The sequence below is a fragment of the Fistularia commersonii genome, chromosome 25, assembly GCF_037954325.1.
Source record: "Fistularia commersonii isolate RoL2024-O1a breed Wild chromosome 25, RoL_Fcom_v1.0, whole genome shotgun sequence".
NCBI lineage: Eukaryota > Metazoa > Chordata > Actinopteri > Syngnathiformes > Fistulariidae > Fistularia > Fistularia commersonii.
In genome coordinates, this window is record NC_141308.1 from 10821938 (window position 1) to 10845858 (window position 23921).

The following is a 23921-nucleotide window of genomic DNA, read 5'->3' on the forward strand; positions in this document are numbered from 1 at the left end:
AACCACGCATTTGATCACTGGTCAATATTGTTGTTTGATGAAGAGATCCGTAAAAAACCTCTTTTGTCAGACTGCAGAAAGAAATGTCATCAGTTCCTTTTTTCAGCGATGGCACTAAATTTAAAGAGTTGTTGAGGAAAAAATTATAGCAATGCTGGAGATTAAACGCATTAATAGGCAAATTGAATAACATTTAAGATGCCTACAATTTTTAACTGTTACAGAAGCTTTCTATATTATCTGCTAGTACTACAGTGCTGTTAAACACTCGAAGGAAAACTTCATTATGAGCATCTTTGTCAAAAATAATTCTTTTTTCCAATATGCCTCTGAAGAAAAGTAGGGATTTCTTTTTGCTGGATTTGTGGTTCATGACCTTAGGGAAAATAGCATGTCATTGTAGCTGACGTAAGTCCTCCCAGCCGCTAGATGGCGCACTTGTGGTCTAACCAACCCTTGAGCGGATGTTGACAGGCCCGCTGGCTACTGCTGCTGCCGTACTCTAGCTCAGGCTCATGTTTCCAACTGTCTCCACACATCTAGAACTTTCCCGGTACTTCGTGACACCGTCTACGGCTACAGCGAACTCATGGCAACCGAATGGCAAGTTAAATTAAACGAATTAATGTTTATGAGAATTATAGCATCACCGAAGGCGTTCGTATTCATGTGGTTAACGGGTGTTTCTCTCGCCTTTCCATTTTAGCAGTTTTCCCGATAGCCTCATTGACGAAGACCCACAGAAAGCTCTAGAGGTAAACATTTACGCTAGCTAGCCGTACTCACATCAGCCGCCGTGTCGGGTGCCTGGACTCCTTCTTAAGATTCCTTGCCCGGGTTTATTTTGCCGTGACATCGTTTGTTAAAATAACACGGAGCGTGGGAGAGGCTGGCCGTGTGCTCCGATACCACTTAGCTTTACTAGCTCGTTTACATCGCCTTGTTCCACTGTTGACTGTTTGTCATGTTGCCCGGTGACTGGGCCCCACATCGATTGATGCACATTTCCATCAACATTGCGGGACATTTCGTCTCCTTCTGGTGTATTTTTCATGCGTGGATTCCTTTTTAAAATAGACCTTTATTATTCAGAGTCATTGTTAGGAATTTCAAAGTTTGTGTAAAGGTGTCAAACATCAGCATATGGATAGGTATAAGGTGATTTGTGTGCACAAAATAAGCGTGGGATATTTGGTAAACCATTTTGTATTCATCAGTAGTATATGGTATGTTCGACCTCAGAGACAGCACTTTAACATTAGCTTGCACTTTTGTTACATAAATCAAAGTTTTGGATTGATACATTTGTAAAATTGCCAGCTAATTCAAGGAGACATCCACCACGTTTTCCTTTTGTCCTCCCATGTGTTTTAGCTGGTTTGCAATTGCGTCAGTTGGCTGAACTTGTCAAATACTGACCTCTGGACCATACTGAGTGTTAGGCATCATAATTTTATTTGCTCCTCCCTGCAATAACTTTTCAACACAACTGCAAGCTTAACTGCCAATTGATGTTGAATAGAGTTATCTCTCATGTATACTGAATTAGGTTCTCTTTTCTTAAATTTTTGCATCAAATCTACTTATATCATTTGATTAAAGCTGAATGTCACTAAAAGCCATTTTGTTTACTTGTTGTCTCATATGTTTTTAAAATCCATCAGTCAATCTTTGAGTACTGAACTCTGTTGAATAATGAACACCAGCGTGGCAGTTAAACTTCTACTACTTAGACTAACCACTTAAGCTGCTTTGTCAATTGGATTATCCAAATGACTCATTGTATTTTTAAGTTAGCTGTTCATGAAGCTCAAGATGCACACAGCTTAATATTAGGCCTGTAGTAATAGCATGTGCCCCGTCTTGCTTATACTTAATTAACACGTTTATTCCAAATTTCTTGGTGAAGTAAGCCATGTCTTTCTTTCTAGGCTCTGGATGAGGCTCTGCAAGCTGACTCTGACAAGGCTGAGTGGTTTTGCCAGCGTGCCTACGCCCACATTCTTCTCAAAAACTACAGCTGTAAGTGTGAATGGCAGTAGGGTCTTGCGTGTCCTGGAAAAACCTGGACAATGGGTCTTTACAACTTTCCATAAGGGAAAAACTTAAAACAATAGAAAAAGTGCTCACTGTCCTATGTACTTATTTCAAGACTGGAGTAGTCCCACTTATTTTTAATGTCCTTTCACACTTACAGATTTTTTTCACCAAACGAATGACAGAAATGTTAAGAGAAGTCCCCGTTTCCATCTTCTCTCTGCAGGTGCGGCTGAGGATGCGAAGAAAGCACAGCTCCTGAAACCCAACCTTCCTCTTGCTTTCATGAGAACTGGGTGTGTATGTCACTGAGTGAAAGCAGGGTATTTTTAATGTGTAAGCCAGAGATGGGAGTAACACGCATGTCCACATTCTTAACAGTCAAGATGTAACTGAGTACCAGGGGATTCTGCTGTGAAAAAGTTGATGCTGCATTAAAAGTCAAGCTAGTCACTCAAAACCAAATGTTGCTTATCCAAACCAGTTTTATGTTTGACTTATTTAGAATATGATCCTGGATTTATCATTGTTGCCTTTAGCAAGGAGCAGAAAGCTGCGAAATCTTAGTTTGGTCATGCCACTACATTTCAAATTTGTCGTAAACATTAATCATAACCTTTCAATCTCTAAATGAAATTGCTAGCCGAGTATTTTGAACCCCATTAACATAAGCCGTCTAGCCAGTGTATTCCTGATAGGGATGAAATTGTTTTCTAACATCCTGCTTTTGCATCTGTGATGACAACATCCTCTTGTGTTTGCGTCTGCAATCGTTTAGACTTTGCACGTAAAATCTTGTTGATCGGGTTGTTTAATATTGGCTGTGCAAAATAAGTCCAGAAACATAAAACAATGGTCCAATATATCGGTGATTGTCAACCCAGCCCGCCAAAATACTTGTAATACGCTTCAAGTCATGTGACTCGCATCCCCCATCCCTGGTATATGCAACACTGTAGATTCACTATTTAGGGTCTTGCGGTCAGGTATGACATAAATCGAACATAATCAATTAGAAGATGACACATTAGAAGCATGTGAATTTTTTAGTCCTGTTGAGTAGATAATTTGCATCAGCGGTTTGAGGGTACAATAACTGGTGATTTACTCTGCCAACTGCAGAATAGCGGAGTACCATCTGAACCACTATGAGTCAGCACACACAGCCTTCACTCAAGGACACCAACTGGATGGTGAGTGCAGCCTCTCCTTCACAGTTCCAACCCCCCTCTCCCCCACCAAGTCCCAACGGTGTCCTGTCTGCTTTAATCAGCTCACTGAGTCCGGGCTGCTCTACCTGCTTTCTTTAAAAAATCAGGTTCAATTAAGAGTTTAGTTCAATGTGTGCAGCTTTACATGGCAGCTGACCCAAGTATTACAAAGCGTCACCACAGATACTTCCACATGGGATGGAAGCATGGATGACGAGGATGGTCCCGCATCCAAAAATCACTTGTGCAATGTTTGTCAAATAGACTGTGAAAGTGATGATTTGGCGCTGAAGTGTTTATCAGTCTTTTCACTGTAAGCCACTGCTGCCCCTTCAAGTAGATCAAGCTGTTGCCACTTCCAGTGACTTTCTCAAAATGTAATTTTCAGCACTTTCCTCTGCGTGTAGTCGCAAACGCAGGTGTGAGTTAGTGATTCTACTGCGGCTGAAATTCTCTCAGCAAAGTGGGGAAAAAGTCATTGTAATTTCTTCATGGGGTTTTCCAGCAGTTGGCATTAACAGACGTTACTGCTGCCTTCAAACTCAAATCTCCTTCAGTGTTCTGGGCAGGAAGAATTAGAATAACCTTTGATTTTCATTTTGGTTTGATGGGCTGTGATGTAGAAAGGAGTTTTCTATTTTTTGGCTTTTTTAAATTTAACTAGCGCAAAGCATGATGTGACAGATAAGTTTACTTCCTCTGTGTGACATCACAACTTCTCCTTTTACTGTTAGTGATATGTTTAAAGAAGTTTGCTACCAGGAGGTGCAGCCGCCATATACATCAGAACTTGAAATAGTTCTGATGGGGATGGGTCTCTGTTAATTAGCATTAACCTGAGTGAATAGAAACAAGTGAAATGTGTGGCCCTTGTTCGGTGTGACCAGCACCACATGTGCAATTCCACAGTTTCACCGCTATGAAATTGGGAATTGGAACCACAGTGGGCCCCGGTTCCCATGCCAGAGCGTCCCCTTTATGACATCACCTTTTCCCGCCAATGTCCTATCAAGTCACCGACAATAATAAAGCCTCACAGAAAGAATTTGTTTGACAGAAATGAGCATTGAAGGAGGCTATACCCAGAATACTAAGACACCTCTCTCCTCCCTCCTTGATAAAACAGATTTGACATTTGCGAATAGACTGATCACCTATACATGATAGTCATTTATTTTGTATTAGGAGATAACAAGATAACACTGGATAGCAGAAGGGTGAAGACACCCTGTTTTCCTGCACCACTAACACATACACACTCACACGCACATACACACTTTTGATTCATATGGATGTAGAACTCGGAAACGGCCATAATGCAACATAGTGGTTGCCAACTGCTGTAAAACCTCAGAAGAAATGCAAACATCCACCGGGCCTCCCCTGATGTCACCTTTATTTATGCACTCAACTCATTTAAACTCACCTGGTATCTGCCTGTGCCCATTTCCTCCCAAGTAATTTCTACTTTGGAATAAAACCAGGTAAAATTATTTCCTTCAGCCTTTCCTGGCATTTAGTCAAACCACTTTAGTTGTTCTGCCTCTCAGACGCCCTCAGCGGTTTCCACTGATTTCTCTAATTGAGGAGGTTTTTTTTTTGTTTCTTTCATTTTTACTTAGTGAAAAAAATAAATTAAAAAAAAAAGAGCATTTTCACCCTTTTTCTTGTTCCTCTCTCTTTCCTGACAGTTTCTGAAAAATCTTTTGAAATCTGGATCCAGCGGTGTGAGGAAATGTTGGAGGGTGAGTAGTGAACAGATACTTCAAATGTGTGAGGGATTTAGGTCCGACCCCTAGCGAGAGCCAATATATCTCATGTTCTGGGATTACGGGAGCGATGACAAAGATAAATTTTTTCTGTGTATCCCTTAATTGTTAAACACGTTTGTAGAGAGGCATGCTGAATCACGGGTATGCATTGGTAGCTTTCAAAATGGTTTCAGGCTCTCCAGATTGATTCTCATTTAGCCATCGACTTGTATAGTCGGCGCGCCAACAAACATAAAGCTAAACGGCCCAGTCAGGGAGCCGATCGGTCCATCTGATCAAACAGAATGAGCACACATCCACGGATCTCTGTCATCGCCGCCGTGTAGTGTTTATGCCGGCCTGCTTAGTCCAATAAAAGATGCATGGCATATCTGGGCGGTATGTGTGTGTGTTCACTGACGTTTCCTGGGCTCGCCGGATCATCCACGAGTAAACAAGTGCACGAGTTTTGACAAACACGCTTCACACCCGTGCACACGTCTTCTCCCGGGAGCAGCGTAATTCATCAACGTTAACGTGGCTGATGTTTGAAAGGCCCAGATGAGGCTGAACCCATTTCGTAAGCCTGATCCGACAGCACCAAGCGCACGCACATCCCGCGACCTGATTAAGACAACATTAACACGCCTCCTATCATCTCATCTCGCTCTGCGCTTGCTCTCTCTAATGAAGTTGGTGAATAATGCATGATAGCGTGCTGGTAAACGGTGATCAGGCCTGCTTGGGCTCACAGGGCGTTTAATGGGCGTGGATGGACAGTAAACAAACTGATGGCAGAGCTCGTCTTGTCTGCAGGGGTGTGTCTATCCTGTCTCCATGAGTCACCGGCGTGTGTCCCGCGATACGATTCTGTGACCACAAAGCGATGCCAGACAGAAGCGTTGGGTTTGAACTGTACTTAGGACATATAAAACCTCACATCTGCCTCACACCCATGTTGTTTGTTTCCTCCTCCACCTCTCCTGCAGAGAACACACGCAACGGCAGCGTCGACAGGGTGAGTTTCTCCTCGCAGCCACCTGGGGGCATTGTTGCCATCAGCATCAGGAAAGACAAGCAACCCCATAGCCTGCTTGGTTTTGGCTTAAATATCAAGACTTAACAAGCTGGGTTTTTTTTTTCCAGATTGTGTCATTTCTGTTTTGAAATTTTCCATGTGTTTTGTTTAATCTCCGCCTTCTCACCATGTCTCCTCCACACCTCGGGGTGCTAATGAACCTGCAGACACCACCGGTCCCACCTGTGAAGTAAGTGAATTATTAATGCGCACATCTGCATGAATATGCCTGTGTAATTTACTTATTTCATTAAACCGATTAGGGCTACAGCTTTTGGTTACTTTCATTACTAATTAATCTACCAATATTTTTTCTGGTTAAATAATGAATTTGCTGCAATAGAAAATGTCTCAAGAGAAAAGAAAGTCAGTTATTGTTTTCAGCGCTTAAAAATGACAATTACAAATGGCTACGACCCGAATATATGCAGCTCACTGTCAGAGAAGGACAAAGAAAGCAGAAAATATTCATCTTTGTTGGGCCAGAATTAGACTTTAGTTTCTTAGAACGTGACTCAAACAGATTAATTGCTTTTATCTAAATAGTTTGCGATCGGTTTAAAAATGGACGACTGAAAGATCAGTCAGCTTCATTGCTCTTATGTTGAATAAAAACCATTTCTTCAGGCCTGAGTGATGAAATTCCTGCGGGGGCAAATACAACGTTCATTAATATTATATAGTCCATTAACGATCAACATTTTTATGTTTTTTTAATCAAGTTTTTTAGTTTTATAAAGTGTTCATAGCCTACTGTGCGCCGTTTGTCCTGCGCAGATACGACTGGTACCAAACAGAGTCCCAAGTTATCGTCACAGTCATGGTGAAAAACGTGCCCAAGGACAGCGTGTGCGTCAACTTCATGGAGAAGGAGGTACGACTTGACTTTCGAAGACGATAGAACTAGGAGTCTGGCAGGGTTTGAAACAAAGTTGGGTTTGCTCTTAGGTGTTTCCTCGGGGGGGGCTATTAACGTGTTCTCATACGAGCACATACACACACACACACACACGTTCCCCACAGAGCTAGCTATCCCTCCAGTTGTGCCTTGTTAACATTGCCCCTAAAGTAGAGATCTAAGAACAATTTACCCCCGCCAGATTCTCCAACCTCCTAATTGTGTATAGATAGAAGGTATAACTGATCTGGGATCAGAACCATGCTCCCCCCCCCACCCCCCACCCCCGGGACAACACTCCTTCATACTCCTTTTCTCCTTTCATTTCTCTTCTACCAGTTCTCCTTTACTCTCTGAGGGGTAACCACAGGGCACCCCAGGGAACAGCTTTGTCTTTCCTAATAGAATAACAGACTGAGTTTACCCCATTTCAAAAGAAATAGTTCACTCGCTCCCGATCACAGTCACTTGTTAAGCAGCCTCTGTGGCGTGAAGTACAGAAAAGTTCATTTTTTTTTTTATTTTTTTTTTTTTTTGCGCTAGGTCACAATATACAAAAGAAATTAAAGATCAAAGGAGGTGGTTCCGGTTATTTTCCCCAGCGACGAAGAACGCGGCTGCTGCGTACCTACAGACGGCCAGGCAATTCTTCAGGAAATTAATATTACGGCGCTGTGATGTTTTTAAGACTTTCACAAAAACTACTTTGGCTAACTTTCTAAGCTACTCCCTCCTCCCCCCGATGAACTTTTACTGCGTTCGTTTGGAGACGTCCCCTCAGGTGTTCGTTTTTACAGTTGGTCCATCACTTGTTGTAATTCAGCAGATAAGATCTTCAAACCTGGAGTCTCTTTGTCAATATGAAGGCAAAACGTGCCAATGACGAGTATGTGTATTTGAACCGCAGCAAGGGCTGCATCCCTTAAGACCAGAAAGCCACCCATCCGGTCTCGTTGAGTGACAGGCTCTTTGGAGCTGTCTGACCCCCCCTTTCCATCAGAGATCAATCTGTAGCTGAAGGGGACAGCACCAGAGAACTCACAGCAGCGTGATCAGATGTTTGTTTCCTTGGACAGGCTGAAAGCCCACCCATCCTATCCCACACACACACACTCAATAAGTTCTCGAATCAGTCTGTTGTGGAGACACAAGCAGTCAACATCATCAATACAATGGGTTTTGTAAATGTTGGTCTGAAAGGATGAGCTCCCTTATTGTGGTGGCTGTGTCATTAAGACTCCACATTTGTTTGTTTTACTCAGTTGTTCATTCAGATTTCAGAAGAAAATCTCGTAACATACGCATAGAAATAGGTCTCTGATGGCTGGAACCATCTAGTTCGCTCTCCCAGTGCTATTGGTGCCGCCATGCCACGATGATTCTTTTAATAACAATTGAAGTTAAGAGGTTCGTGCCTAATCCTTACATGGTCTCTCTTAGCTTTCTGCCACGATGCGTCTGGTGTCGGGGGATACCTACAACCTCAACCTCCAACTTTTGCACCACATCGTCCCACAGCAGAGCAGCTTCAAGGTCCTGTCTACCAAGGTAGTGTATTTTCCTCAGCTGATTTTGGTATGTTCATTATATGTTTTATTTTTTGTATTTTTTTATTTTTTTTAGATCAACACAGGGGTTACTGTTTTTGGAAGAGAATGAAATAAAGCCCAGAGCAGCGTGGGGCAGACACCTGTCCACGTTTATCAGGGTATTCTTACAGAACAACAGTGCGTCGGTCTGTGCACACTTGTTATATGTCTGGTGTCCTCAAACGTAGCGTCATGGGTTTCTATTGAAAATCATTCGTTTGTTATCAATCACTTATTCTGCTCCCAGGGTCGAAGGGATACTGGAGCCTATCCCAGTTGTCTTTAGGTCAGAGGCCGGGTTCACCCGGCACCAGTCGCGAGTCGATTGCTCGGCCACATATAGAGACAAACAACCAATTAACTCTCATTCACACATCTGGGCATTTTTATTATGGTTTTGGACTGTGGGGGAAGACCGGAAATCATAAAAACTCCAAATTATGTTGTATCTTTTTCACAGAAAATTCATAAAACCTCACCCTCTCCCCATTTGAACTCAGTATGTCACCACCCTTTGCCCTGTCAAATTAGCAACCATCAGTCATCGCACACACCATGGCCATGATGACGCTTCAATGAATGAAATTCACAGCTTAGCATATTTCACTTTTAACTTCTGAATTTTCAATGACTCGGAAAGTTTCGAGCGGCTCAGCAGACGTTTTAGTGAGACAGACGACATGCTCGAGGAGCAGACGCACACTGTCACTAATCGATGCTTCAGAAAGTGTCAGTTTAGTTTAATGGGCCATTGTGCACTAAAAGGCCCATCATTCTCATGTTGGAGGACATGGGATGAAGTATAGCAGCTGCTCCCTGCAGTAGAATCATGCTAAATTAGAAGAGTTCGCTTTGTCATGTGTGCGTGTACGCGCACATATACATATATATATATATATACGAACACACACACACACTGAATTTCTCAATGCACATCCAAGGTATAGACCTTGACATTGACCTTGCCAGTTCTAGGCAGAAATATTGTTTTCTTTTTTGACCATAAGAAAACCTTTTTCATTGCAGATGACAGGCCCCCACTTTTGCTGTATTTAACACTTTCTTTTCAGTCCTTTATTGTACTGTTAGTAAATAGTAAAACAATATAAAGAAAAAAGGTGAAATAAACCCCCATTATGCAGAGAGACAGTCAGGTGTGTTGTGTCATTTTCCAGAAACCACAGTGTGTGCATGTTTACAAACATATATATATATATATATATATATATATATATATATATATATATAATTTGAATGAGAGACAAATATTTTTTATTCTTTTTATTCATTTATTTTCTTTATGAAAAAAATATTGTCTGCTTTTCATTTTTTGGTGATTTAGGCTTTTTTGGTTTTCTTTCCTTCACCGGGGAAGCACAACTCAAGTCCTAGCGGAAAATAAAGCGTTAAACACCCCAGTTTGTCTCGAGCTGAACCGTAAAGGATTTTTTTTTCTTTTTGAGGTCATCAACAAACAAGAAGAGAGAGGGAAAAGAAACATTTTCAGGTCACTCCCTCGGTTTTAGAAAGTCAATGAAGTATCTCAGATATAGTGGAAACTGTGTTGGTAGTCTCAGGAGGAAAAGACTCGTTCTTTAGTCTCTAAAGAAAATTTAGCAACGGTTATTTTTTTCCAGTTTAAATTGAAATGCAAACGCCTGTTTCTTAATACATACGTTATGTTGATGGCTAGCTGTTGAGCAGTTCAGTTTATAAGTCTTTTATTAAAAAATGAATTAAATGTGAGACAACAATTAGGGGAGAAAAAAAAAGACCTAGCATCTGTGCGTGTAACCAACTCACAAAAACCAGAGGCTGATTATTACTTGAGTTACCACTCTGAGATTAACATCTTAATCTCTTCAATAATTTAAAGCAGTATAAAATACCCTGTCACTACCTATAATTCCTTAATGCCCGCAAAGCTCGCTGTAGCTGGAATAGAAATGAGAAAATCCACTCTCGCTGTACACAGTACGGCTCCTGGGGAGACTTCAGCTAACAGGAGATTCATGCAAATCCTCGCTGCTGCTGCTGTGCGCGCACACACACACACACACACACACACACATACAAGACTGTGCCCACATTTATCAAGGCTGTACCTGCTTAGAGTTCCTCGGTACTGTTTAAGGTGATTACAGGCCTAATGAGTAGGAAGGGCACTTTTTTACTATAAACTAATTAGTAGGTATTATAGTGGATGGAGGCTAATGAGCGTGTTGGATGAATGTGTGCTGATTCAGGGTTTAGGCCGGTGTCAGGTTTCGGCTGGTGGTTAAGTACGCATGCACATGTGTGTGTGTTTGCGTTGTGGTTTGATTGTTTGTTTTTAGTCGTTAAGTGAGAACAATTTGTTTTTCCACAGCATTGATCGGACCGCTCGCGTCAATGCAGCGAAATATAAGGCTCTGCTCTCTGTTAACCCCTGAAGCTAAAGTGGCGGCAGCGGTGGACGGCTGCTCTGCAGGCAAGACGTGAGAAACATGCTGGAAGTGCGGCAAATTACCCCCCAAAAATCCACTGAGTAGACTTTGCTGTAGCCCTACCTGCTTTCAATCAGGATGGAAACAGAAATAGGTTTTCAATTATACTGGCAAAATTATCAATAACTGTATATTATGCTTATTGTTGTGATTATGAATATTGATTGTTGATCAGATATATTACCGTAATTAGCCGGTTAACTGCTCAGGCTAGACGTGCACGAGACAGAGGTGAGAGCAACCGTGTTGTCTGGTTTAGAGAGAGTTGCATTGCGGAAAAGACAGGAAGCAGGGCTGGAGGCAGCAGCGATGAAGATGTTCTCTTTGAGAGTGAGGAGGATGGATAGGATCATGAATGACTTATTCAGATGTACAGCACATGTTAGATGTTCGAGAGATAAAGTCAGACTGAGATGGTTTGGACATGTGCAAAGGAGGGAGATTGAATATCTTGGTAAAAATGCTGAATTTGGAACTATCAAGACCAGAGAGGAGATTTATGGATGGAGTGAAAGAGGATGTGAAGTTAGTTGGCAAGAGAGAAGAAGATGCAGAGGAGTAGGTTAGACGGAGGAAGATGATTCACTGTGGTGACCCCTGAAGGGAGCAGCTCAAAGGAAACGGAAAAAGAAGATTGCTCAGGCTAGACCTCCAAGCACTGAATTGTGAAAGAAATGGGATCTGTAGAATTTCACCCCATGTTGTGCTTAATGATGTCACAATGTCTTATTGCGGCACTTTTGCAGAACTTGAAATACCCTGTTAGTCCACATTTGAAAATGTAAATGTAATTACAGTGACTCGTAAAATGCATTTTAAAAACTACGAGAGCTGGAATAGCATCGATCTAGCCAACTGGTTTGTGAGATCACGACACTGTTGGTTTTTATGTGCTTCTAATTGCTGTCAGCATTGCATCAAAATGAAGCAACTTGCAAAGTGTACGCAGTCACAAAAATGTCTCGCGTTAAAAAGCAAGCAGCAGGAAAACAAGGTTTCTCCCAGGTGTCACACTGGGAGTGATATTTTCCTCACCTTTGACGTTGTCACGGCGATCTTGTTAGCGAGCTGTTTCTATTCCTGTAGTTTTATGTTGATGGTGAAGCAACATGTCATGTGATTGTGTTACATCATGAAAGGTGTAGTTCGGGTTCCTCAGTTAGGTTTTAGAAAACTCCTTGCTCTGGTCTAAATAAACACTTTTCTTATTACAGTTTTGTTTGGCTAAAATTGAGTCGGGACACTCCAAATCCCGTCGGAGCAAAAGGTTTTATTTTTCAAAAACAGCAGCCTCAGACATGAACCCTAGACAGCCCACAGTTTGGGGCACATGCACGCAGCTTGAAGTCTCGTACGACTTTTAAAGACCACATGGGGGAAAAAAATGCGTCCCGTGATACAACATGTCAGTATTATTAGTTGAACCTTTCTAACGTTCCTTTTTCGGATCCTCGAACCTTTTCAGTATCCGGGCTGTTTGTCGGTGTTACTCTAGCTCCTACTCCGAGGCACGGTCTTTTACGGTTCCACAGGAACTCATATGATGCTCGGAGATTGGTGGACCTCATACGCCAGGGCCCTTACCAGAGACATTGTACAGTGTCCCGTTTTTAAAAGCTGTTTAGGATCGACAAAGAGATCCAACCTCATCTGGCCTACTATGCCACGGAGGGGTTTCCAGGGCTCGCAGCAGAATATCAACATTTTGGCCAAAATAAGTACAGTGTTAGCTAATGGCAGAGCTTTTTCACACCGCAAAGCAGTGCAGGGAGAAAGAAAAAAAAAAACTTCAACACAGTTAATAGTCTGTGCTTATTATTACCGCCATGCAGAACATGAACACTGCGGCAGCTTCACTCTCCATGTCGTCCAAGTCAACTTCCTCTTCTTCATGGGGGTTTGTTTTTGAGTGTGCCGCTTGAGTTGCACGTCACAGATTGCATGGAAGAGGGTTCTTCTTGAACCAAATTGAAGCTGGACAGTTCTTGGGACTTTTCTGGCCGAAAGCGGCTGTATATGAAGCTGGTGTCACTATGTTTAACCAACTTGGGCTTCTAGACCCTGAATCTATCTAAAATATTCATATTTACACAGTGATAAACTGCTCTCAAATGCCTGCGAACTACATTGAGCCTCTTATTTGAAATTTGAAAAAAACGGGGGGTTAAGAAAATAGTGGTCCTTCTTTTCTTCCAGACATTTAGCTTCCTCGGCAAATTGATAAATGCTTTTGCTTATAGAACTTCTTTTATTGCCTAAAGAAAGTATATAAAATAAAAATAGAATGTGACCTTTTGCTGTTAGCACCATGAATTGTATTAGCACTAGAGGAGTAAGATATGCTGTGATTAATTTAAACTCCTGAAATGGACCATAAGCCTCGGCAAGCAACAAGGATATTTCTTTTGGTTTATCTTGCATTGAGGCCACGGAGGAAATGAAAGGTCTGCGAAAAAAATATGTATCACAATACTCAGAAGTCTTCTTTTATATCAAGATACACAGAAACTTGGGTAAGGATACACAAAACAAATAAATTAGCTGAGCGGTTCTCCAGTGCACTGAGTATCTCATTTCTTTATCAGTTATTTACTGCAGAAGTTTTAATTAATTTCTTGCCCATTGTTTAGAAACTATCTTGCAGTTTTTTCAGAGGAATCTCATACCGGTTTTGTGGGTTTCTTTTTTTCTTTTCTTTTTTTTGAGAAACACTTTTTCAAGAGGTGCCTGTTTACTTTTGGCATTTTCCTAAAATTGGAAGAAAAAAAAAACATTTGAGTGAGTTCGGCAAAGGAAAAACAAAACCTTTTTGGACAAAGACATGAGTAGATTGTGAAATATTTTTATCACAGATACGTTGTCTCAGTTAGGCCGTATTGAATTTGTATTTGTATGTTGCCCTGCTGCAGCTGTACCTGCTCACAGCTGCTGGAATTACATCGGGACGTTTCAAATCTCCTCTAGAATTTGATGATTCCTTTTGCATAACCTGACGGCTCTATTTTGTAGAGCGTGTCCGCCGGTTGCAGTTTGCCGAGCAGAAAGCTGACCTGCGCAGAAACTGATGCCCCCCCCAAAAAAAAAAAAAAAAAAAACACGCGGGCTTTCTCACTTTTCCATGGCAACAGCGGACACTGCATACCAGAGGTGCACGTGGGCTGCAGCTTAAACAAGGGCTCAGTCTTAGAGAGTGTGAGACCACGGGGGAGGATGATCTCACTCTCTTATATCTATTTTTCGCCCCCCCCCCCCCCCAATCATTTACTTTCTTTGTCTCCTCTAAATTTGCGTCTCTGTGCTGTAGAAGACACACTCCCAACCTGTCTTTAAGTCTGTCGGACACCCATGCAAACACACAGAGATGCACACACACACTCTCTCACAGACATTCTTTTTATGTAGCGGGACGGAGTGACCAAACTCTCCACCTCTCCCACAAAGCCCTGACTGTTTGCCGGCCCGCTGGGCTCCTCGGGTGCACATGGATCTTGCTCACACGCAACACTCAACAAGCTCACAAGCCCTCATAGGTAACTGCAGTGTGTCCAAGGCGACGTAAAAAGGAACCCAACTCTCTGTGCAGGTGATGCGTGCCGGCTTGCATGACAATGCGGTCGGCTTCCTCGATGCCTCTCATTTAAATTTTTTCGGAGCTTTTTTTTTTTTTTCTCTCTCTCGAGCCAAGGAGCCACCGGGGAGAAAAAGAAGAAAAAAAAACATTCAAATGAACAACAGCATCAACAAATCAAGTTTCGCCAGATTGGCATGCATCCGAAATGAGGAGGGTTTTTTTTTTTTCTTTTTTTTTTTCTTTTTTTTTTCTTTTAAAAGCATTGCTCTGGGAGCTGTTGATTCCCAACAAATGTCAGTCTGTCTGTCTCTGTAATAGGCTGCCCCGAACTCTTCGCTCCGCAATGTTTACGCTTCATCTCCTCGCTGTCTTTAAAGACAACTTAGCAGGGGAAGGCTAAGCTGGGTATGTGTGCGGATGCGCGTGCAAACACAGACACACACACACACACACACACACACACGCACGTATAAATACAGAGACAGAACAGTAATCTTTCAACACACTTGTGCCATTTACACAAAGTATTTGCAGTTTGTGTGAGTGTCTCTGTAGCACATTATCGTCAGGGCGACCTCCTCCTGTCCTCCGCCACGACAGACATTCCAACCGCAGGGGTCACCGCGACAACAGGGAGCCAATTACACACCAGTGTGTTTGATCAGAACAGACGGCTGATGCGCACACACACCCGGCCGTGCACGCAGATACACTGAGCTCAACTTCACATTCGCTCGCTCATTCAGTTCCAAGCTCATCTCTTTGCCGCAAATAGCTAATGTGGCGTCTCCCATCTTTAATTTGCATGCCTGTCAGTGTCTAAAAATGTTTATACTTATTTCATTTATGCGTCTTTCCAGTCGAGTTTGTTTTGAAATCCACAGGGATCTGGGAAAAAAAAAAGCAAGGGGGTGATCCCGAGGATGCTGAGGGCGGGGGCGATTGTTACAAACACATGTGACAAGTGACACAGGACCCCTGTGACCCTCTGTAAATAGCATGTGTGTCCACATGTGTGTGTTTGTGGCACGGTATTCTATAGTCCAGGCCCCGGGGTCCTGGGGATGGTGGCCCATGTATGGGGCTCCACTGTCACATCCCTTTAGGAGACATCGCTTCTCCTGTCACACACACAGTAACACACACAGAGAGACACAAACACACACGGCGCTTGGCCTGCCATGTCTTTAAAAGCCAGGACACACAGATGTGGCAGCAGATTAATGTTGTATGGCCCAGGAGCACACATACGAGCACACACACACACACACACACACACACGCACACGCACACGCACTCACTCACACACACTGCCCGCCTCACTTAGCACCGCAAAAACATTCACGACAGTAAGTGGCACCTGCAACACTCGCTGGTCATTTTCAGATGATAACGTGTAATTAGTAAATCAGTCCGCGGTGCTTTTCTCTTCACACAGAGTTTGCCAGAGATGTCAAATTAAAACAAAGAAGCGCAGCCCCTGGAATAAATCACACACCAAAACAATTTCACAGCCTCACTTCTTCATAAATGATCAACAACCAGAATATGTTACAACCAGGGTAAACACAAAAGAGCTATATGCAAATTTAGGGGGGAAAAAAACAAAAACTTGTAACTAATCAAATTAGTTACAAACACAGGCTTCACACGTGGCTTATATTAATCTCATTATGCCAATTAGCAGCCTTTTTTTTCGGCCATTAGGACAGATTTCATTAGTTCTAGAGACAGGGTGGCTTTCAAAGCGGCATAATAGCCAACAGCTCAAACGAGCGCTCGTGTCCCTATTTCTGTTGCGTCTGTCAGAAAAAAAAAACACACCCAGGGGATCTGCCTCAAACCCTGATTTGAAAGAACCGTCTCTCTACAAAGAATAAAAAAAAAATGCTGTCATTAGAGGAACAAAGAGGTTTAATGGTTAGCAGTCTCTTAGATACATGAGGTGCTTCGGGTTTTTTTCATCATTTTGCTTTTTGTGGCCAGCTGTTGTGGGATGGCGTGTTGGTTTTTCCCCACCGCCTCACAGCGAGAAGCTCCCGGGTTCGATGCAGGTTCTCCTGCGCTCCCTGCTTTTCTTTCCGCAGTCCAAAAACATGCAGTAGGTCAATCTAAGAACGAGTGAATGGTTTGTCTCTGAATATGGCCCCGCAATTGACCGGCGACCAATCCAACCTCACAGCCAATCACAGCTTGGATAGGCTCCTGCGACTCTTGAGTGCAGGATTAATTCTGTACATAATAGATAAATGATCGCCTAGTTTTTGCTTGGAACTACTCTTCGCAAAAATCCAGACTTTCTGTCACTCGATTGCGGGACCACCTCTATTCGACAATACCAACGAGACCCCGCTCGTTGCCAGACGGTGGCACCAATTCGCAGCACACCCGGAACATTTCCGCAAACATTTTCCCAACCCAACACCGGTGTTGGGTTGGTGGACGTCTGGAATCTATTCATGAATTAACTAGATATGTCTTAATCTGGTTGTGATCAATCTCTGCCCCTCTTTTAATGATAGAGGACCTGGACATTTTACATCTAAAGAAAAAACACTTTCTTACAGTTCCATCTTTTGAAATGATAGTTGAAGTAGCAGTTTTATTAACCCTCATATTATGTTAAGGGTCAATTTGACCCATTGCAACACATAAAAACATCTTGGCCCAAAACTTACAGTCGAGCAGTTAGAATAGTGATCTCGTTCATATGAAGTTAATCCTCCGGTTCCTCTGAGTCAACGCAGGGTTTGACATGGTTGCCTTTAGAAAACCCATTCATTTGGTTTATCTGTTGTACAGTGTGCTCTGTGTTCAGTGTGGAGGGAGAAAGTGGGGTCACCATGTGGGACGGCATTCGCTGGGTGGGGGCATTGAGATGTCCGCCATCATTGAGAGGCAAGAAGTGGGTGAGATTGTCGCAACAGTTTCACAAATCGGTCAGTGCGGCCCTCTTAATTCTGGTGTCAGGATGGCTTGGGGGCGTAGAGGGGGTGTTCCAAACCACTTCTCAGCCATTCAGCGAGCCCGTGATGATGAAGTCTGCTGACCTTTTGTCCATGCAAGTGTGAGACGTGAACGATTAGAGCGTAAATGATCTAAGTCTGAATCTGTGCAAAGACTGCCGAGGAACCGGTTTTACGTATGTGATTTCCCTCGAAGCGCGCCGCTTGAGAACGCGGGCCGGTTGCTCCCTGGACGGATGCATCGCGGAGGCAAAAGGGCGTTTGCGTCAGGCACGGGATCAGAGCAGTAAATGAGCTCTTCCCGCTCGTACATTTGCATTCGTCAGCTTGAAGGAAGCGGAAGAAGCACGGGGGAAGACGCGTACTGATTATGCATTTCAGCTGCCGGGGAAATCGCACATCTGTTACATGGTGAATTCTCCCCGCCTACTAAAAGCAGGTGTAAATTGGACTGTAGATGCCTGGAACGTGGAAAAACTCCAAAACGTAAAAGAATTCTGACTTGATGAAACAGCCGAGACCTTTGTTCCCTCGACTCACCCTTGTGGACATCGAATGCGCATTGGGTTTATTTTTAGATTTTTACGGCGGTGTTGACTTTTCCGAAAGCAGCTCGGAGCTTTGCGTGGATGGACAGCTCTCTGTTATCTTTAAATTATCTTTCTGGGCATTGTCTATTTGTCTCCAGACAGTCGACGCTCCCTTGAGCCGATCCTCATGAATAACAGGGCGATAAATGGAAACGTAGCAATGTCACAATATTTAGCCGCCCGGGGTTTTTTGATTACGACATCAATCAAAATATGCGGAAAGCCAGGCCTCAGATACCGCACGCGGTTGAATAGATATTGTCAGTTGCCAAGATGCTTTGCTGCCCTCGTAATATATCAACTTGAAAGAGAAAAATATAGCTCAAAAAAACAAACTTCAATAAGATCCTTCGAAACATTTATTTCCGATGTCAATAACATTTTAATGTGACAAATTTCCAAGTTAATCGTGATATTTCTAGTGATTTTGAGAACCTTTGTCACAATGCAGATGTATGAATGACCGTTTCTCCTTAGGGGGGAAAGATGACACGATCCAAATCCACCGCTAAGCGGTATTCAATATTTGCCCCATTTCTAGCTCTGACCGCGAATCTGTTCAACAGTGGGAGCTTCAGTGTGCCTTTCAAGGACAGCGAAGTTGTGATCACACTGTTAAGGACATTAAAAATTAAAGAGCAGCCCGTATCCGGCCTCTGCGGGAAGGGCCAGGTCGCCGTTAACGCCGCGCTCCCCGGGACACACGCCGCACATCTGCCCGTCTCTCGCTTTCTCTTCTCACCGGGGATCTCGCTCCTTTTATTGCATCCGCTTCTTGGACGCGGCGCAGCTGCTCCGCCGCTCGCGGGGCCCGCCGTGGCTCAGGAACCTGCTGACACGCGCCAAAGTGATCTATCAGCACGGCGACGAAGGCAGCAGCGAGCACGTCATCGCGTCCCCTGTCCCCCCCACCCCCCAATCTGCTCCCCTCACTCAGGCTCCGCTCGGTGCCAGTCAGCGCCGCTGCCTCCTCATCACTAACCCTGTCTACCGCCGGCTCCCTCTCCTCCGCTGGCACCCTCATAAATGAATCATCACATCGCCCAGCAGAGCAGAAATGTTCCTTAATTGCACCGACATAACCAGTGCTGCCATTCACGTGTACAAGGCACACACATCAAACACACGCGTGATTAATGGCGGTGTGTGTGGGGGGCGGGGGGGGGGGGGGATTGCGTGTCGGGCTGGTACGCACCCTGTCAATGACACTCAGCGTTAAAAGTGCGTGTCCAACGCCTTTTCCCCTCATTGTTTCCCTGCTCTCCCCTGTTCTCCTGGTGTAATGATTTGGATCAGATGCTGCTCTGTGGAATTAGGACCCCTCCCCTGCACGCACACACACACACATGCACACACTCCAACCCCCCCCGCCGCCTCCTCACCCCTTCCCCCGCCTCCCGCTCACTCCGTCTCTCACACTGGCCCTCTGGCTGACAGGCATCTCGTTAGTGCAGTATGTCTGTCAATGTGGTTTGAGATTGAGCTGTGCCCCCGCATATCCCTGATGTCTCTTTCTCACGCACGCACACACACAACTCATTCTCACACACACGCACGCACACTCACTCGCACGCGCACACACTCGGGCTGAGTTGACGAGGGGCTCCGAACAGACAGTCTCTCTGGCCTCAATAATGATCTGATGTCCTGTGTTCTCAAGATGTCACTGTAATGGAAGTGTTATTTTTGTCCCGTGCTCCAAAGAAAGAAAAAAAAAACATTTTGTTCCACATTGTTATCCTTCTTTCTCTCTCTCTCTCTCTCTCTCGTGCTCCCACCCTTACCCTCCCCCACCCACCCACCTTGTCACCCCTCCCCTCTGTCAGGTGGAGATGAAGATGAAGAAGACAGATGCCATCAGATGGGAGAAGCTTGAGGGAGAAGGACAGGAATCCAACATCAAACACTTCAATCCCAGTCAGTCCGCAGCTTCTGCATTTTTACACCGTCCTCCTCCCCGTTCCTATCCAAACCCCCCACCACCCCGTCTCAGCCTCTTTCCCTCTCGCTCGTACGCGCAAAGATCAATACGAGCTCCCGTGTTTGTCTGTTGTGGACTGAAATAAGAGTGGGCAGTCGCGCTCTCCCCGAGTCCTTCATTAGTCTGACGGGGAATGTAGGCAGGGAACTGGAGAGGTATGACAGGGAAAAATGACTCAGTGTTTTAACCCACATATATTCCATCACTGACAGGATTAATTACTTATATAAGTCTTTGCAGCGGGGGGACGACGGGCCGAGCGAAAAGTTAAATGTGTGTCCCGGCTATCCTTTCGCTATCCGGCTCAAGCCGCCCGACTCAGAACGTTTAGATTCCGACACGGTGGTTGACATCTGATATTATGGGATCACGGCGCCGCCCGTCCACGCGTTGGCCTGAATATGTCACCCGCTTGTCTGGTGTTTGTTTTCATGTAAATCTGCGTCCGGATTACGTCCGGCGCCCCTCTCCCACCCCGTCTCTAGTCGGGTGTGTAGGGGGAGTTGTAGCATCCGGAAAGTGAGGAAATTAAATCATAATGTAGCAACGCGCTAACATCACATTGTAATAAACGGAGGAATGAATTAAAAGCATCTATCGACCGGGTGTTCTTGCCTGATGGTGGAAAAAAAAGCGTGTTGAATTACAGCTCATTAATGGAAAAAGATCCTTCATTTTTTTAATTTGGAAAATTCGCCGGACAGTTTTCCTTGAAAATAGAACGAGAATCGGAGATTTTTCGCTCGCTTTCCGTCGAAAAGCGCGTTAAAAAATGTGTTTGTTTTCAACCGGCCCGCCGCACAGACCAGTACCCGTCCTCGTCCCACTACACCCGCAAATGGGACAAGATGGTGGTGGACATCAGCGAGGAGGAGAAGAACGAGAAGCTGGAGGGCGACGCGGCTCTCAACAAGCTCTTCCAGCAGATCTACTCGGACGGCACGGACGAGGTCAAACGCGCCATGAACAAGTCCTTTGTGAGTGACTTATTTTACTTATTTATTTTTACGAACGTCGAAATAAATATGCAGAAATCCCAGCCTTCGGCAGTCGTGTCTCCGGCAGACGGAGGCCCGGGTTCACCTCTCTGTATACTCCAACTGGCTCTACTGTTGTTAAATCCGCTTTCGGAGACAGTGGAACGAAAGTAGGTAATAAGATTCAACAGGGTGGTTCGTGAATACCACAACCCCCTCCCTGTTATCTGTATTTCTCACCTGTAAAACACAAAGGAATTGACTAATCCACGACCAGTCATTATTTTTAACAGCAAGACACTTTTCAAATGGCGACGGCGGCAGACTGTAAACTCGCAGAGGCTGCTCTTTAAATTAGCTGCACGCGGAGAGACGGAGAGTGACGGCGCTGATGGAAACAGAGGAAAATCGCGACTTGTCTCTGTTTGTTCTGTCCAAGCGATTGACTGTCGAGGCTGACGGCGCGCCGTCAGCCTCGCGGGAGAGAGACAGGAAGCGCACTTTCTGATCTCTGAGCGAAAAAAAAATCTGACTCTCTCACAACAAAGATGATTAAAACCGCGAGTTCCACAGATCGAGAATCCGGCGACTGACGCCGGTTGTTAGAAGAGTTTAGTTTGCTGCGCGGACTTCAGGCTGTGGACAGTGTTTCCCATAATCGCAGGCGAGGGGTTTTTGAAGAAGAAACCCTTTATTTTGCTGCCCGAGACGAGGCGTCAGCCCGAAACGCTGACTGTCAGTCGACTGAAGACTCGGAGTCGTGCTTCGCCCCGGAGTGTTTTTTAATGAATAAAAGCAGTAACGCTGCAGTCAACTTATCGGAGCCTGAAGCGCCTGGAAGCGGAGAGAAGGTGTTGCGTAACCCGGTTACTAATGAAACGGCGGTTCATTTCACCGCAGCCATTTCTTGCTCTGCAGACGGAGTCAGGTGGTACAGTCCTGAGCACCAACTGGAAAGACGTGGGCAAGAGAAAAGTGGATGTGAGCCCACCAGACGATGTGGAGTTGAAGAAGTACTGACTCCCCTTCCTCCCCGCCTCTTCCTGCGCCCTCTCTTGCCCCTCAGCCTGACCTCATCCACCCTCTGCTGTCCATCTGGGGCCCCAACAGGACTTTCACCACCTCTGCAGTTTCCACTTCCTCCTCCGCAGTCCTTTTTTTTTTCTTATTTTTTTTTTTATTTGCCGTTGTTGCTCCGGTGTGTCCACCTCACCCAGGTGGAGGGTCATGTGACTGCGTCCTGAGCCGCACCAACTCCCACCTCCCCAGCTTCCAATCAAATCACAGCTAAAGCCTCTCTGAGGCCAGCGGACTCCCGCGGTTGCCTGGTTTTCCGTTCTGTTATAACAGCAACTTGCTCCGACATTCCCGTCAACCGAAACGGCTTCCGCGCAGGAGGGGGCGGCGGGGGGGTTCGATCCCATCAGTCGCTTGAGAGACGGACGCGACCACTTTTTAAGTTGACACTGATGCGATGGGAATAACGATTCAGAGCCCCTCCCTTCCTCCCTCCACCTCCCTTGAATGAGTATCTTCAAAGCATTCGGGTTTTAAAGTCATTTGTGCTTTTAATCGATATGGAACAGCCTCAATGACAGTGTCTGTCTTACTCAGCAGACGCTGTTGCCGACATCGCTTCCTTAATCCCACAGCCTGGCAGCGACCCGGAGGCGGCGTTAAGATGCATTTAATTGTCACCTGGCAGTTAAGAGAGTTCCGACCTGCCACCGTTGAGGGGAAAGAAAAAATCAGATAAAACGGAGGGTGCGCTCCCTCTTCAAAAAGGAAGCATAGCGCCGTTTCTCAGTTTCCGGTTCGCCGCTGGAAGTCAGATCACCGCGGCCGGCGCACCCAGGTGACGGGCGAGTTAATTTTCACGCCTGTAAGCCAAGAAAGTCATGCTCCGACTGGCCGGTCTAAGCTGGTTCTTTGAAACAAAAAAAAAAGAAAAAGCACGTGCAAGAGCAGTATTCGTCCACTGAACTCGGGATGGGGGAGGGGGAGGCGTTTTCCAGGCAACTCTAAAGGGGAGGCTCAAGGTGTGGACTCTTAAAAGTTTGACCAGAAACACCGTACCCCAAAAAATCAGAGCTGAAATCCTCCAAATCAGACCCCAGAGCATAATCCCTCTCTAAATTCACCTTCAGCCTTTCTATTGTCACCTCCGAATCCTTATCAGCACCTGTAAAAACATGTAAAGTTGATTAGAGAGGGAAAAAAAAGGAACCGAGATGTTGAAATAATGCCTAAGGATGATTTTTTTTTTTGTTCTCTTTGTTTTCCTGTATTCGGTAAGCAGTCAAAAGCAATATTCCGCACGCTCGACGTGTCTGCAATCTGCGACACGTCACTCGGCGTCAGTGTGATTCAAGCTTCGGTGTAAATAAAAAAGACTTGTTGTTTGGCTCACTAAGTATGTGTTTTACGGTTTGTTCTCTCCCAGGAAAAAAAAAAAAAGAAAGGGGCATCCGTCAAGACACGAAAAAACAGCAATATAATATGACAAGGAGCCTGTGATTGTGCGCTCGGAGGGACGAAACGTGGCGTCGCTGATTAGAGCGGCCGTATCGGCTCAAGGAGATGCTTCACGAATCGGCGTCTTGCTCGGTATCGTCTCCCAAGAGCGCCCCGGAGAGCTGCGGCCGGGAGGCGAACGCCCCGAGGTCGAAGGAGGGCGATTTACAGTCGAGAGGTGCGAAGGAGTGCGGCTCCTTCGTCCGCACGTGCGCGGCAGCCGCGGCAGCGAGGGGGCGGCCCGCTGAGGCGAGGGAGCATTAATATGGATC

General features: G+C 44.9%; 1 protein-coding gene across 1 annotated transcript; it reads left to right on the forward strand.

Annotated features, from left to right (window-relative positions):
• Positions 1-472: 472 nt before the first annotated feature.
• On the forward strand, positions 473-23548 carry sugt1 (SGT1 homolog, MIS12 kinetochore complex assembly cochaperone). Its single transcript, XM_086172704.1, has 13 exons — positions 473-603; positions 707-755; positions 1932-2022; positions 2264-2333; positions 3160-3230; positions 4940-4993; positions 5989-6017; positions 6245-6267; positions 6855-6951; positions 8416-8523; positions 20004-20094; positions 20963-21135; positions 22054-23548. Exons 1-13 carry the CDS (start codon positions 590-592, stop codon positions 22153-22155), a joined length of 972 nt encoding a protein of 323 aa, XP_086028830.1. The 5' UTR covers positions 473-589; the 3' UTR covers positions 22156-23548.
• The last annotated feature ends 373 nt before the right edge of the window (positions 23549-23921 follow it).